The 15,342-nt window shown below is 52.8% G+C and overlaps 2 protein-coding genes across 8 annotated transcripts; one reads left to right on the top strand and one right to left on the bottom strand.

Moving 5' to 3' along the window:
• Positions 1 to 3: 3 nt before the first annotated feature.
• On the top strand, positions 4 to 3,219 carry NIT1 (nitrilase 1). Of its 4 annotated transcripts, none has more exons than XM_059146526.1 (7): positions 4 to 88; positions 680 to 778; positions 1,020 to 1,274; positions 1,411 to 1,514; positions 1,737 to 1,870; positions 2,024 to 2,149; positions 2,675 to 3,219. In XM_059146526.1, coding segments are annotated over exons 1-7 (987 nt in total). In that variant the 5' UTR covers positions 4 to 86; the 3' UTR covers positions 2,942 to 3,219. The 4 variants fall into 4 exon arrangements, with proteins under 4 accessions (XP_059002509.1, XP_059002510.1, XP_059002508.1 ...); XM_059146525.1 differs by having other exon boundaries at positions 11 to 119; XM_059146528.1 differs by lacking the exon at positions 4 to 88 and adding an exon at positions 126 to 274.
• A 566-nt stretch (positions 3,220 to 3,785) lies between these two features.
• Positions 3,786 to 15,249, bottom strand: DEDD (death effector domain containing). Of its 4 annotated transcripts, none has more exons than XM_059146531.1 (6): positions 15,045 to 15,249; positions 12,991 to 13,023; positions 6,303 to 6,691; positions 6,028 to 6,135; positions 5,250 to 5,396; positions 3,786 to 4,670 (listed from the first exon to the last, which is right to left on the bottom strand). In XM_059146531.1, exons 3-6 carry the CDS (start codon positions 6,625 to 6,627, stop codon positions 4,294 to 4,296), a joined length of 957 nt encoding a protein of 318 aa, XP_059002514.1. In that variant the 5' UTR covers positions 6,628 to 6,691; positions 12,991 to 13,023; positions 15,045 to 15,249; the 3' UTR covers positions 3,786 to 4,293. The 4 variants fall into 4 exon arrangements, with proteins under 4 accessions (XP_059002514.1, XP_059002512.1, XP_059002513.1 ...); XM_059146529.1 differs by lacking the exon at positions 15,045 to 15,249 and adding an exon at positions 14,791 to 15,000; XM_059146530.1 differs by lacking the exon at positions 15,045 to 15,249 and adding an exon at positions 14,632 to 14,737.
• Between the last annotated feature and the right edge of the window lie 93 nt (positions 15,250 to 15,342).

Raw genomic sequence — 15,342 nt, 5'->3', positions numbered from 1 at the left:
GGGAGTTACCGCCCACTCGCCCGGGTGCCGGTGCTTGCAGGCTGCGGTTCGGTTCGGATCCTGCGGATGGTTGTGGCCGAAGCTTCATGTAGGACCTGCTGCCTATTCCGCCGGCCGCGGTGAATTCCGCCTGCAGTGCTTTAACTTGTGCCACAGAGACACTGCCCCTGGGAGAGGCGGAAAGGACGGGTTAACTGGAGCGTGGGGACGCGGGTTGGGATCTGCGTGGGTGCCAGTGCCCTCTGCCCTCCACGGGTGGCGGGGAACCGGGAAGGTGAACTTCCGCTCCGAGATGGCGGGGTGAGGGGTGGAATACGCTTGGAGCAGCAAAGCTCTGCAGGTGCGCAGGCGAGGAGAGAGGCTGGGGAAAAAAGCGAGGAAGTTTCTTGGAGACTTGAACCGCGGATGCGTTCCGCTCGGGAACAGGGCTTCAGTCTAGTACAGATCCCTGGAGGTCCAGGTACTCGGGCGCCGAGCAAAGCCCTTTCCTCCATCTTCCCACTTTATGATCTCTTTCTGTAGCCCATAATTACTCACACTAAAGAGGGTTTTGAAGACTTGGGGGGTTTTACTGGGAGGGCCCTGATTCAGCCTCACAGTATGAAGAGAGAGGTCAGAGAATCCTAGAAATACACTGCTTGAGGGAGCGGTTGGCTTCCTGATTTCTCACCTTCCTCAGGCTGGGCTTCATCGTCAGGCCTCCTCACCAGTTCCTGTCCCTTCTTCTGTGTCCTGGACTCCGGATACCTCGACTCTCAGTACTTTGTGCACAGCCCAGGTAACATGTTTTGCTCATTCCTCAGTGCCTGTCACTTAGTAGATGCTCCAGAAATGTTTGTTAAATGAATAGAGGGTGGGAAACACGGGAGTATCAGCCATTCACAGAACATTTCATCAGTGGGTGCCCTGAGGAGAAGAAATCAAAGGGCCCTGCAGCCCTCCTGCAAGCCCATTTGGGACCCTTACTATTCCATTTCCCCATTCTGAGATATCTGAGTCCTGCCTGTGCCAACTCACAGGGCCAGAGCCATGGCTACCTCCTCCTCTTCCTGGGAACTACCGCTGGTGGCTGTGTGCCAGGTAACATCAACACCGGACAAGCAGGAGAACTTCAAAACATGCGCTGAGCTTGTTCGAGAGGCTGCGAGACTGGGTGCTTGCCTCGCCTTCCTGCCTGAGGCATTTGACTTCATTGCAAGGGACCCTGCAGAGACACTACACTTGTCTGAGCCACTGGGTGGGAACCTTTTGGGAGAATATACCCAGCTTGCCAGGTATTGGGGAAAAGGGGGAGGGAAAGATAGTTTCTCTGTTGGGCAGTGTCCCCAGATTGCTAGACAGGAGGGCAGAACATTGAGAAGAGTTGCCAGTGTTACCTCCTCCCCCTTGCCTTCCTCCCCCACCCCCCAGGGAGTGTGGACTCTGGCTGTCCTTGGGTGGTTTCCACGAGCGGGGCCAAGACTGGGAGCAGACTCAGAAAATCTACAATTGTCACGTGCTTCTGAACGACAAGGGTGAGACTTTGTAACTCTTTAGCCATCTCTTTCCTGGCTCTTCCAGCTAAACCAACATTCTGCAGAATTATTTCTCACCTCGGTCTGTTTTCCTTGGTCAAGAGTTTTAGGGGTGTTTGTGCCTCTGATCCTAGCTTATGAGCTAGCCCCCCTGGGAGGAGAGGAACTAAGCTGGGCTTCTAGAACACCAGCACTGAGTATTCCTTCTCCCTCTTCCTCCAGGGTCAGTGGTGGCCACTTACAGGAAGACCCATCTGTGTGATGTGGAGATTCCGGGACAGGGGCCTATGCATGAGAGCGACTCTACCATTCCTGGGCCCAGTCTGGAGTCTCCTGTCAGTACACCAGCAGGCAAGGTGGGAGCTGTAAAAGGATGAGGCGGGGAAGAGGAAAATAGATGTACTTCGAAGTAATAGAGGATGGCAAGCCCTAAGGAGTGGGGTAGGCGGCGGGTATGCCTAGATGCTATGACAAACGGTTCAGGGGCATTAGGCTGTTTTTCATTACAGATTGGTCTAGCTATCTGCTATGATATGCGGTTTCCAGAACTCTCTCTGGCACTGGCTCAGGCTGGAGCAGAAATACTTACCTACCCTTCAGCTTTTGGATCTGTTACAGGCCCAGCCCACTGGGAGGTAAAAGGACCCCTCTTCAAAACATAAGGGCCTTCAGGGCGCCTGGAGGGTGCAGTCAGTTGAGCATTCGAATCTTGGTTTCAGCTCAGGTCATGATCTGGGGGTTGTGGGATCGAGCCCTGCATCGGGCTCTGTACTCAGTGCAGAGTCTGCTTGGGATTCTTCCTCCCTCTGCCCCTCCTACTTGGGCTCTCTCCCTCTCTCAAATAAATAATCCAATCTTTAAAAACAAAACGAAACAAAAAAAAAACCTCACACACAAACATACGTGCCTTCTTTGAACTTCATTCTCCTCCCTTGGCCCTACCAGCTGAAGGGTTTTCTTCCCCTCTCCACCTAGTGGGAAAGTCATTCCCTAGACTGTTGCCTCTCATTATGCTGAAGAATAATTAACATAGTAAATCATTCCCAGGCAATTATCAGAATGGTCACAACGAATGGACTGGCCTGTAATGTTCCTCACCTATCAGTTACCCACTAGCTGCTGCCTACCTAAGTGAACACACATCTCCCCCCAACCCCCAGGTATTGCTGCGGGCCCGTGCCATTGAAACCCAGTGCTACGTGGTGGCGGCAGCACAGTGTGGACGCCACCATGAGAAGAGAGCAAGCTATGGCCACAGCATGGTGGTGGATCCCTGGGGAACGGTGGTGGCCCGCTGCCCTGAAGGACCAGGCCTCTGCCTTGCCCGGATCGACCTCCGTTACCTGCGGCAGTTGCGCCAACACCTGCCCGTGTTCCAGCACCGCAGGCCTGACCTCTATGGCAGTCTGGGCCACCCGCCGTCTTAAGACTTTGACTTCCGGGAGTTGAGACTCCCGTGTGAGCTGGTGTGGCTGTGACTTGAAGGCAGGACCCAGGCGTGGCTCCCCTCACCTGGAGAACCTTGCCTCTCTCCACGGGCCATAGGCTCGGCTTCTTGGGAAAGAAGAAACTTTCACCTGAGCTCAGATTTCAGTTTCAGAAAGGTGGAATTTTATATAGTCACTGTTTATTTCATGAAAACTGAGGTTCTGCTGAGGGCTGAGCAGCACTGGCATTGAAAAAAATAGAATCATCATAAAGTCTGTGTCCGGACATCTCCTTTGGGAGCTCAAGGGGGAGGTGGTGGGGCACCAGTGGGACCAGGCTCTAGCGCTAGGCCTCCTGGCTCACTCGCCATGCCTCCCTACCCACATAAAAGTGCAACACTCAGTGCATGGCCCAGCCCCGCGCTCCGAAGCTTGGGGGTGGGGGTGGGCTAGAGACCGGGGAAGGAAAGAGAAGACAGGAGGTGATTCTCAACGGCTTCGTTTGCACCTGTGATGCCCTTTGGCCCAGCCAGAAGAAAGCCAAGGGGAAAGGGCTGCAGGCTACATGATTTATTTTCACTTGAACATGGAAGGGACGTCTCACTCTCCCCCTTCCCCTTCTCAGGGGGAGTGGACTTTAATCAGCACCCCCTTCTCCGTCCACCCTGTCGGGAGGGGCAACGTGGCTGACCCAGTCCTCTTACCCAGTCCTCCCTTGAAGAGGGTTTGGCAAAGGGGACAAAGGACAAAGCCGCCCCGGGCAGAGGTCTGCAGCCCTGCAACGGAGGGCCGGGGCGGAGAGGAGCAGCACCAGAGGCCAGGAGAGCGCGGAAAGGGCCACAGCTTCATTTTTTAAAAATTCTGTAATTTGGGAGAGGGTGGTGATTCGTTTCCAAAATACACTTCAGAGTCCCACCTTCCACACAGCTCCCTTACTCACAGCCCTTTGGTTTTTTCAGACAAAACTGAAGAGCCCTCATAAAGCCAGAAGTACGGATAACCCCGCAACGCACCCAAAAGCAGTGTTCACTTCCGACCCTTACAGAGACTGACTACGTGCCGTAGCCTTGCTTCTCCCTCTGCGTTTGTCGTACGGCTCAGTGGCAAGGCGGCTGTAGAGACACACGTTAGGAGGGTACGTGGAAAAGGGAAACAAAGGGGAGGCCCAGGCATGTGGGTGCAGGGAGGGGTGGGGAACACCACTTCCATTTTCGTCTCTTCCTTTAGAAAAGAAAAAAAAAAAAAAAGGCAGGGGTGTGATTGGTCGGAAGGGCAGAGAACAAACCCCAGAACAGTATGTACGCCCCAGAGGCGGGCGGTGGGACTAGTCCCCCGAGCGGAGAGAGGGAAGGTCAGGGCAGTGCCTGCAGCATCAAGTTCCTCAGGAGCTTCTGCCGGCCCAGCTCGTAGTCCTCCTCGTCCACGTTCACCAGCAGCTTGATGGCTTCGTGGCCCACAGCCTGCTTGAGGGAGTCTGTGATAAAGACGCCTTTAAGCGCCTCTAGTAGCGAGCCGTTGATGTAGTCGCGCCAGAATGCGTCGAGGTAGGTGAGCTCGGAGAACTTGATGTCACAGATGATGGAGCCCAGGTCCCGAGACTTGAGGATGGTGTTGGCCTGGTTAAAGCGCTCAAACTGGCGCTCCAGTGGGTCCTGCTTGTTAGAGAACACGTTGCCCTGCAGAGCGGTCTCATGCTGGCAGTACTCGGCCCGGACCCGTAGTCTGATGTCTGGGCGGACAGAAGACATGTACACGGAGTTGCAGTGAGGGGGCGCGGACAACCCGCGCGCCAAAGGGGAAACTGAACACCTGGGCGGGGAAGCTGGTTGCCTCGCCTGCCCGCTTCTCTGCTTCTCCCAGGATGACTTCTTGTCTATGTACCTCCGAAATCCTTGCCTTGACACCAGAGTTTCCCTCAAACGGGCCAAGCTTGGGGCAGGTTATGGCCACCGCTCACTAGCAGCACCTTACTTCTAGGAGATCCCCCTCCTAACAGGCACCCGAGTTACTTCTAGTACTCGGTCATGCCTGGTTCACCCGACAGTAAGGATGTGGTAACGGCGTCCCTCTGCTGTGGTATTAACTAGACGGAGCCGAGAGGTACTGCCACAGAGACCGAGGAGTTCTCTCCCCAGAGACTCACTATTCCATCCCAGCAAGTCATTCAACCGCTCGACCCCAGCCTTACACCGCCCGGTACCGCAGCAGTTCTGCCTCCCCCTCAGGTTCCCTCCGCCTCTAGAGCCCTCGCAGCAGCTGCGTTTCCCTTCAAGTCTACGCCGCCTCTAGCGCCCTTCAACTTCCTCACCACATGTCTGCTTTTCCTTGGGGTCCGGCGTTACTGACTTCCGGCGTTTTCGCTGGCTCCCGAGGGTGGCTCTCCCTCGAGCTGGCCGCTTGCTACACATCTGAGGGCCCGAAGTGGGGCAGCACACCACAGGATAGTGGGGAGGCACTGACCAGAGGGCAGAAGGGAAAAAAACAGTATGGTAAAAGCAGAAACGTAAATACTTCCCTTGGAATGAGAAAAGAATCGTTTAGACTTAGCACTAAAAGCTCTATCAGTAAGGTGACCTGAAAAGAGGACAAAACATGGGGACAGTTTCGGGACCCAGGTGACGCGTTAACACTTCACCCGATTTTTATGGGGTTAGATCCTGGGGGGTAGAGGGGGTGGGCAGCCGTGAGAGATACACAGTATCTTTTCAGGCTGGCAGAGCTGGGCAAAGGATGGGCTTGGTGTCTTTTTTTTTTTTTTGGGAGAAAAAGACTGTGAGTGCAGGGAGGAGGGGCAAGAGGGAGAGTGAGAAGACAGAAAATCTCCAGCAATCTCCCCAGAGAGCAAGAAGCGCAACGCGGGGCTCAATCCCACAGCCCCGAGAGCATGACCCGAGCCTAAACCAAGAGTCGGATGCTCAACCGACCGTGCCACCCAGGTGCACCCCCTTTTCTTTAAGCCCTACACCCAACACGGGGCTCCATATCATGACCTCAAGATCGAGAGTCGTGCGCTCTACTGAGCGGGCCAGGCGCCCGGGTGTCTTCTTTCTTGGAGACGAACATTAGGAGAGTTACTGTTTTCTTACCTGTTTTGGGGGGTTGTGGAGGCCTCGGTTCTGGATCACTGAGGGCTCTGGGGGTCACATAGCGAATGGATGTCTCCTCCAGATACTTGTCTACAAGATCGGGGCACACTATAGGAGGGGAGGAAGTCATTCAGGAAAAGATCCAGCCCTCCCTCCTAACTCGTCTCCCCTCTCGTCCCAGGGAGCCCCCAGGGTCAACACCCCGTCCCGCCTGGGTTCCCCAGCTGCTCGGCCCGGCCTCCCCCAAGCCCGCGTGGCCTCCGGGCCCTGCTCACCAGCCCGCCTCCGCTTGAGGGTGACATAGGGCAGCAGGTCGTGGCGCGTGATGATGCGCAGCAGCTGCAGCACCTGGCGAAAGTTACTCTCATCACAGCGGCCCTGGCGCTCCAACGCCAGTAAGAAGTCACGTCCGTCGCGGATGAGGCCCCGCTCGTGGTCATCGATGACATCAACAAAGAGGAAAGAAAGGACGCGCACATCTCTGTGCGTCAGGTGGGTGCCCACTATGTCGAACATGCGGTGCAGGCTGTACAGCCCGTGCTCCTGCTCGCCGCGCTCTTCTGGCCACACCTGGCTCGCCTGCCGCTTCAGGCCCGCCATGCTGGGGGCTCAGGCGCGCGAGGCTTTCCAGAATCCCTGCGCAGCGGCTGCGATCCCCAGCGTACTGCAAGCACAAGGAGAGAACCTGTGAGCTACTCGAGGGCCAGAAATGGTCTCATTCACTCGTCTATCCCCAGCCCTGACACAGGGCCTGGCATGGGGTAATGCTCTGTAAGTATTGGTTGAAAAATAAAGCCTAGAGCTCGCCCATCCGACAGAGGTTGTCCTAAGTCCTAAGTCACTTTCCGTAAGAGAGAACGTTCTCTGCAATTTCCATGCAGCATATTCAGCGGGAGTTGCTATTAGATGTTCCCCCGATTGTTCTCCTGTGCCCCAAATACTCTTTTCGGTCCCTTGTGCTCTTCCTCCCACCCCCCAACTGGCTCACCTCTTAAATGTAGGCAAAACTGAAAAGAAGGAGACAGTTCACTCTAAACTAACATGGAGGTTGCAGCAGATGAACTTACAGACCAGAGGGAGACAGACAGTCTTTGGGCTGAGAACTAGTTTCAGGTCTACCTGTGTCATTAGCAAGCCGTGGAGCTGAGAGACCTTATGTGAGTCACTGCCCCCCCACACCAAAACATGAATGAAAGTACTCTCCAGACTTGTCAAGGGTCCAATTAGAAAATACATGTGAAATCGCTGTGCCAACAGAAAGAGATTTCTTTCTTTTTTTTTTTTTTTTAAAGATTTTTATTCATTTATTTGACAGACAGAGATCACAAGTAGGCAGAGAGGCAGATAGAGAGGGGGAAGCAGGCTCCCTGCTCAGCAGAGAGCCCGATGTGATCCCAGGACCCTGAGATCATGACCCGAGCCGAAGGCAGAGGCCTTAACCCACTGAGCCACCCAGGCGCCCCCAGAAAGAGATTTCATAGAGACAAGCAGCCTCGACCTCTGCGGCCCAGACCCATCCCCCACAATCCCATCCTCATTTTTCCTACAATCTAACCAAGTTCAGAAGCGTAACTGCACAGGAGGTTAATATCAGTGCTATTCACCCAAACTCATGGATTCAAATCAGCAAACATTAATAAGCTCAAAGCTCCCACATGAGCTCTTCTAATTCTCCTATGCCAGGTGTACTCCCTTGATGTCTACACACCATGTGGCTATACCCCTCCTAACCTTCCCTCCTGGTTGGCATCTGCCCATTCCCTCACAATGAATGACAGCAGCCTGACATACGTTCTATAATTTGTTTTTTTTTTTTTAAGATTTTTATTTATTTGACAGAGAGATCACAAGTAGGCAGAGAGGCAGGTTTAAAGAGAGCGGGGGAAGCAGGCTCCCTGCTGAGCAGAGAGCCCAATGCGGAGCTCAATCCCAGGACCCTGAGATCATGACCTAAGCCAAAGGCAGAGGCTCAACTCACTGAGCCACCCCTATCATTTGGTATTTGATTCACAAAGTTCCACTGTCAAGCTAGGTACTGTCAATGACCAGCCAGTAACCAAGCCTCAAGTTAGGAGGCTTCTGTGTCCACGCTGGTCATGCACGCGTGCCGCTCCACCAGACCGTGCCACCCAACGCTGCTGCGCCCTGGCCACGGCTCCAGTCACGTGATTCATCATAAGCTCCTGTTGAAGCCACTTCTGAGTATGTCTTCAATCCCCTCACCTTTCCACGGCCACTGCCCTGGTTCAGGTCCAATAATCTCTCTCCGGGACTATGGTTAATACCCTCTTCAGGGGCTCTCCTTACCAACAGTCTTAACCGACCTAAATCCATTCTCCACATCCCGCTGAATTAGCTATCTAAAACGCACAACCGAGGGGCACCTGAGTGGCACAGTCGGTCAAGCATCCGACTCTTGCTTTCTGCTCAGGTCATGATCCCAGGGTCCTGGGACAGAGCCCCGCATCAGGCTCCACGCTTAGCGCAGGGTCTGCTTGAGAGTCTTTCTCTCTCTCTCTCCCTCCATCCCTCCTGCTCGTGCTCGCTCTCTAAAACAACTAAGTAAAATCTGTAGAAAAATAAATAAAATGCACAACTGACCACATCCCTTTTCTGCTTAAGACCTATCTACAGCCTCCTCTTTACCTACAAGAACACCGGTAAACTCCTTCCACAGCACACGAAACCTCTGAGATCAGGCCCTGCCTACCCCTCCAACCTCATAACCCACTTTTTATTTTCCCCCCTTACCAGTTTGTTTATAGCTCAAATATAGCATGCGGTTCCTTTCCCTGTCCCTTTCTTCAGCTTGTTCCTTTTGCTGGAATGCCCCTCTCCCTCCACTGTCCCATGTATGCCCCATCACCACCCTTTTGCAGATGGCTAACTCCTACTCATGCTTTAAAAGTCAGCTCAGACACCATCTTCAAATTCAGTCTCCGCACCTCCATGCCAGGCTAAGTAGTCCTCTTCTGTGCTCCTACGGAACATCATGTGTACTCCCTTTAAACCCCTATCAAAGTGTACTAAAACTATCCGTGTATTCATTATCCTAGTAGACCTTAAAGAACTCATGTAGATGGACTCAGTCATACTCATCTTTACATCCCCAGTGCCTAGCAATGGCTGGAGACTGGCACTTAGTACTCACAACCTCCTGAACTGAACTTAGTCTCCAGGACATCATCACAAGCAATACTGATAAACTCCTACAAGTCCGAGAGAGGACTCTGGTAGAAACCGATACACAGAACCTCGTTACCTGCATACACTCCAGTTAGCCTCCTCCACACTGTGCAGGACTACCCACTCCCCAGCACCTCTTCAACAACAGGACAGGCTGCCCTATTTTACACACCAAGAAACTGAGGCTAGGTTAAGAAAGAGAATAAAAACAATAAGCTGCTTCAGAAGAGTCAAGCTAATGGGCTCTGTGAAAACTAAAGAGCACGTAGGACCTGGTCCTCTCTTCCTCAATAATCCTAAAACAGACACAGAGACTCCTTCCCTTAAGAAAAGGGGAGGTGCACCCTGGAATCACTTAGCCCTGTATCATGGGCTCTGATATGTGGATAAGAAAAATAGCTCGTATCTGCTTGTAAGAACCCAGATGCCCCACCCCCCACCCCGAGTGTAGGCAACAGCTGGGAAAACCGCTGCCCTACTACGGGCTGGTTTTCTCTGCCTCCTCTCCTTTCACCTGTTGTAGTTTCTGGTACGAACAGGGGGGACGGGGTGGGGGACTGAAGGAAAGGAACTCCTTGCTCATAGCAGGCAACATGAGAAAACTGAGCCTCCCTAGACCTCTCCCTGTTCCCCATCCCACCTGTTCCTTTTGGCCAGCTGCTGGCTGCAAGGAGCCCAGAAAAAGCAGATGGGAAGGTTTCACATTCGATCAATCCAAAGGGCAGGTGGCTAGAGAGCTCCCGAATTCAAAGGGTCCCGACTATAAACGCCCAGAAGGGAAGGAATATTGTCCCCACATACCTTCCCCCTGGAAAATGAGGCCAAATACAGGAAAGTGCTACGGTCCTAATCACGGATCAATGGATGCAATTCTCTAACAGGCCTCTCTCCTCTGAGGGTTAACTCTCTAGATTTGAGGGAAAAAACAGCCACCTTTAAGTTCTAGATCCCAGGCTGGATCACTCAAAGTGCCAGGAAATATCAGAGCTTCTAGGTCAGTGTTTCTCAACCAGGGAGGATTCTGCCCCCCCTTCCCCAGGGGAAGTGCAGCAATGTTGGGAGACATTTTAGACCATGACAACTGGACGGGGCAGGGGACCGGGCTACTGGCCTGCGCCAAACAGAGGCCGTGGATGCTTCTAAACATCTTATAATGCACAGGACAGCCCCCGCGACACAAAATTATCCAGCCCAAAATGTCGATAATGATGGATGCCTCGGTGGCTCGGTCAGTTAACTGTCTGCCTTCGGCTTGGGGCATGATTCCGTGGTTCTGGGATCAAACCCTGTGTTGTGGGGATCTCCCTACTCAGTGGGGAGTCTGCTTCTCCTTCTCCCTCTGCCCCTCCCCCGCCATGTTTACACACGCACACATGCGCATGCGTTGCTCTCAAATAAATAAAATCTTAAAAAAAAAAAATGCTGATGCTGAGCAACCCTATTGTAGATGGACCATGATGAAGGGTCAAAAGAAGAGAGACAGCATGTCACTTTCCACCCTAGATCTAGAGAGGGAAGCCACTGGGTCCTTCCGACCCAAACCCATCTAACAATATTCCAGAAGAAAAGCAAAGCCAGTCAGACACAGACTTATTTAACTCCCAAGTTCAAGAGCACTAAGGAGTTCCATCCCACTCCAACCCTGGCTTCTCTATCACCTGCTGTTGCCATTCAGGTGAGCAGCAAGTGGTGAGGCTATACTCTCTTCTGCCCCATCCCGGGAGGTGGAATGTGACCTAGTTCAAGCTGGACCTCTGTGAAGATAAGAGAAATGCCATCCTCTGCAAGACAAACAAAAAGGATCTGGCACTTAACCCTCGCAGCCATCTTTAAAGTCCTGAAACTCGACCAGCTGCAGACCCTTCCTTGTTCAACTGCTGATCAGACATTCTGCTTACTCAATGAAGCAAAATGTAGAAGAAGTGTAAGTTTCCCAAGGCCATGTCCTTGAAAGAAATGTCAGGAGGCTGACATGCAGGCTAAGAGGCAGCCCCCCCACCCCCGCCCAGTTACTTATCGTCTAGGATGGGGAGTTCACTCATTTGGCAATCCAGATGGGGTTCCAAGAATCTATCTAACTTCAGCATTAAAAGAACATGGCCAACTTCTTCTTCAACCAAAATATACTCAGCTTTTTGTGGCAGTGAAGCTTGGGAACACAGCTTAAAATATACAGAGATCCTAGATGAAAGATAGCAGAGTAGTAAGAAGAACGTGCCCCCTGTAAATAGATTAAAAAGAACTCCTAAGTCCTGGTGTCTGAAATATGGCCAGATATCAAGAGACAAAACACTCCAGTCAAGGATAACTTATCCCGCCGGCTGGTTTGGGTCCGTTTGAGAACCTAATATGATTCCCCCGTTACAGTTTCCCAGTTTTTTTATTATTATTTTTTTTTACCCCAAGAATAATTTTTTATTCCCAGGAATTGCTGCATTTCCTGGAGTTGTAGTTTTTTGTGTGTTTTCTTTAGGGAGGTCCAAACCAGCCAAGTGCCAACAGTATATGTATCTACAGAACAGCCTATCAGGTTTCCACTTCCAAGCAGTCTAGTCTCATCCTAACCAGGAAGGACATCTGTGGTTTTTGAGGTACTTGACTCTCTTGGAAGCCCATAGAGGACAGTCATGTGGAAGACACACAGAAAAGAGGGATGCCTGGGTGGCTCAGTTGGTTAAGCATCTGCCTTGGGCTCAGGTCATGATCTTGGAGTCCAGGGATCGGGCCCCACATTGTGCTCCCTGCTTGCTGGGAACCTGCTTCTCTTTCCTCCCTGCTCGTGCTTTCTCTCATTGCCTCTCTACAAAATAAATAAAATCTTAAAAATATATATATATAAAGAATGATCTCTTGAAATGAAGACAAAACTCTAGTTTTATCTCAACAGAGATGACATCTATATTTTCAGAAAACCAGAAGTATTTGAATCTCTCTCTGAAGCCCTTAGGGAGGAAAGTCATGTGGAAGAAGTAAAAAAGAGGGATGTCTTGAAACTTGGAATGAAAACATGGAAAAGCTTCAAAATGACTGAGAGATAGTCAGAGATTTCTTGCTGGTGGGACAGCAAAAACGTAACCAAATATCTGGAAGTCAGAATTACATAGTATGTGGGGCGCCTGGGTGGCTCAGTCAGTTTAGCGTCTGCCTTCACCTCAGGTCCTGATCCCAGGGTCCTGGGATCAAGCCCCACATCGGGCTCCCTGCTCGGTGGGGAGCCTGCTTCTCTCTCCCTTAGCCTGCTGCTCCCCCTGCTTGAGCGCGTGCTCGCTCTCTCTCTCTCTGCCAAATAAATAAATAAAATCTTTAAAAAAATTTTTTTTTAAAGAATTACATAGTATGTTTTCAATAGGAAGATTCCAGGAACCCTGAACAACTAGAAAAAAGTGTAAGCTAGAGAAAAAGCCTTCCCATGGAAGGTGCCCTCCTCACCCCCTGCAACCCTTCAAGGGTAAATTAGTAGCCGATTGTGTTAGAGTACAATGTTCCATATGTTAAACAATGTTTCTATCTGAGCTGACCAAAATGACTAGATAATAACAAACCAAAGCTGGGGGCTTGCAGCCAAACAGGTAACTTTTGCTCTGTTTTCCTTCCTACCAATCTCCAGTTACCCAGAAAGACAGTGACTGCAACAGACCTCATTCACTCTGCTGGGTAGGTGAAAACTCATTTTCCCAGCATCTAACCCATTACTGGGCTCGACCCCAATACATTTCTCACGCCACTGCCATTCATTCCCTTCCATTGTTCAAAAACAAAAAAAAGTTCCAGACTTACCTTTGCAAGAAACTTAATTTCCCAGGTCTCTTCCTAGCACAAGGGTGGAAGCCAGCAGCAAAACAAAAACAAATGGGGGGGGGGGGGAGTGAGTTTTCAAGCTTTATTTTTGAAACATCAAAGGCCCAAAGAGTTACTCTTGGTTACAAAAATACACAGACACCCTAAAGCCATTTCAATTAAAATGATCCACTCAGAGCTAAATGAAAGAACTCACCCCCAACCAACTCCCCAGGCTTCCCCTAACTCTCTACTAACAGAGTCACAAAACAGTACCAACTCCCAAGAATTTACAGCCTCAGTGGTTCATGGCAACTTATGGGCAATTCAACAACTTGTGGGAAAACCAATTATCTTCCGCTACCTTCTCACCTGACCCCTCAATTCCTTAGGAGATCCACCTATTTTGTTACAATATTAACACTGACTTTCAATTTTAGGGAGAAGGGGGGGGTCAGGGAAATGGTTACAGCTGAAGAAGGCGCTTTCTATCACTTCGCTTGTCAGAGCAGAGCTATCCTCCAAATTCTGTCTTCCGCCCTTTCCCTTAGCACACAGTACGGACAAAACAGCCACCAGGGCTGCATCCACTCATACATCTACATTTCACCAGGGAACATTTTCTATATGCGAATACTGACCCCTCCCTCTTAGCGCTTAAACAGCAAAAGAAAGGTCTGGACATTAAAGCACTCATTTAATTATCCCGGTTGCCTAGATGCCACCCTGTTTTCTGTTCCCTTTCTCAGACTGCCAGAGCCTCCACCCTGGCATACAGGGGTCCAACTCAGCTCGGCTGTTTCCCCATTCTTACCCTGCTAATTGCTAGAAACTAGAAAAGTCCTTTACTCCTTCTACACTTTGGTGGCGGTGACACTGGCTTCCCCATTTCCCCTTCTTTGGGTAACCAGGAAAAACAAGGGAGCAGTAAGTCCCGGAGCCTTTGGAAAGCAAACCCAGTTGAGCTCTCATCCAACCCCAATTCTCTTGGCCATTCCCTTCTGCCCTTCCCACCCTATTAAAAGCTAAAGGCCTGGCAATTAGAATTGGTTGCAACTGATGCCGCTTAACTCTGCTCTCTCTCTCTTCCTTGGGGGGGGGGGGGCGGGGAGGGAAACCCCTAACCTCCCTCACCCGTGCAGCTCCAATGTCCTGTCTCCCAGCCCATTCCCCTTCCTCCCAAACTTTCCTCCTAGACTCTCACTTTCCCCATTCCCTCGTCACACCGCCCCGCTCTCCATTCCCCCAAACCTCCGTGCTCTCCTTTTCCACCCAAATTCTCCCCTAGGCCCTTCCCCCTCCCACCTCCAATGTAACACTTTCAAAACCTCCCCCCAAACGCCTGAAGTCCCCTCCTCACCCCTTCCCACCTCCTCACAACACCGCTCTCCAGAGTCCAGTCCCTCCCACCACATGCCACCAGCCCCTTCCCCTTCGCACCCCCGGCCGCTCCCTCCCGCGCCCACCGCCCTCAATCCGGCGGGATCGCAGCCCCACTCCCACCTCGGCCGCGCCAACACCCCCGGCCCGGCCCGGCCCTTGTTGACGCCCCTCCCCGCGCCCACTCCCCCGCCTCGCCCCTGCTCTCTCCCACAGTTGCCACCTCCCCCGCACGCCCCCTCGGCCGCTCCCCTCCCCCACCTCGCAGCGTCCCGTCACCTCCCTCTCTCGAGGTTCTCGGGCTGGACGTCGCCTCCGCCTCCCCCTCCACTTTCCTTCCCCAAGCCCTCCGCGGCCCCGCCCGGCCCCGCCCCGTCCCGCTCGCCTCCCCCTCCCCACTCCGCCGCCCCGCCGCCTCACTCTCGGCTCAGGCTCGGCGCCGCCATGTTGGATCCATCCGCGCCGCCCTCCCGTCCCGTCGCACGCCGCCGCATCCGGGCCCCGGCCGCCGCCGCCGCCACCGCCGCCGCCGCCGCGGGCGTGGGGGAGGGGGGGCGGCCTCGTCCTGAGCAGCGCCTCCCGGAACTTGGCCGGTTAGCGGCGGCTTCGAGACCATAGTGAGGCATGAGCCGGGGTGGCCATGCTAGGTGAGGGCAGCCTGGCAGCGGCCTTACCCCGGGCGTGGATAGCTTCAGTGTGGGAAGGGAGACTGGAGACTGGCCGCCATCTTGCTTTGGGGCAAGCGGGCACCGCAGGTTCTTCCTGACGGCGGCTTCGGGGCCCTAGTGAGGAGGCAGTGAGGGTTGCGTCCTCGAGTGTGAGAACATTGGGGGCGCCAGAGCTGGCTCCGTCGACTTCAAGACCCATCGAAAGACTGGGACCAGCAGCCATGACTCATAAGGGCGGAATACTGCGAGGGGCGAACGGCCCCGCGAACTTCGGGAAAGGGTCACGATCGGGATTTGACCTTTG

This window comes from Mustela lutreola, chromosome 14 (genome assembly GCF_030435805.1).
Source record: "Mustela lutreola isolate mMusLut2 chromosome 14, mMusLut2.pri, whole genome shotgun sequence".
Taxonomy (NCBI): Eukaryota; Metazoa; Chordata; class Mammalia; order Carnivora; family Mustelidae; genus Mustela; species Mustela lutreola.
This window is presented reverse-complemented; position numbering and strand designations above follow the sequence as displayed.

Coding starts and splice junctions, on each gene's coding strand:
- NIT1 (XM_059146525.1), top strand. CDS start 67: ATGGTTGTGGCCGAAGCTTCATGTAGGACCTGCTGCCTATTCCGCCGG. Junction 1,275..1,410: donor GAATATACCCAGCTTGCCAG/GTATTGGGGAAA, acceptor CCCACCCCCCAG/GGAGTGTGGACTCTGGCTGT. Junction 2,150..2,674: donor CAGGCCCAGCCCACTGGGAG/GTAAAAGGACCC, acceptor CCCAACCCCCAG/GTATTGCTGCGGGCCCGTGC.
- DEDD (XM_059146531.1), bottom strand. CDS start 6,627: ATGGCGGGCCTGAAGCGGCAGGCGAGCCAGGTGTGGCCAGAAGAGCGC. Junction 5,397..6,027: donor TCCACAACCCCCCAAAACAG/GTAAGAAAACAG, acceptor CCCTCTGGTCAG/TGCCTCCCCACTATCCTGTG. Junction 4,671..5,249: donor CAAGGAAAAGCAGACATGTG/GTGAGGAAGTTG, acceptor CTGTCCGCCCAG/ACATCAGACTACGGGTCCGG.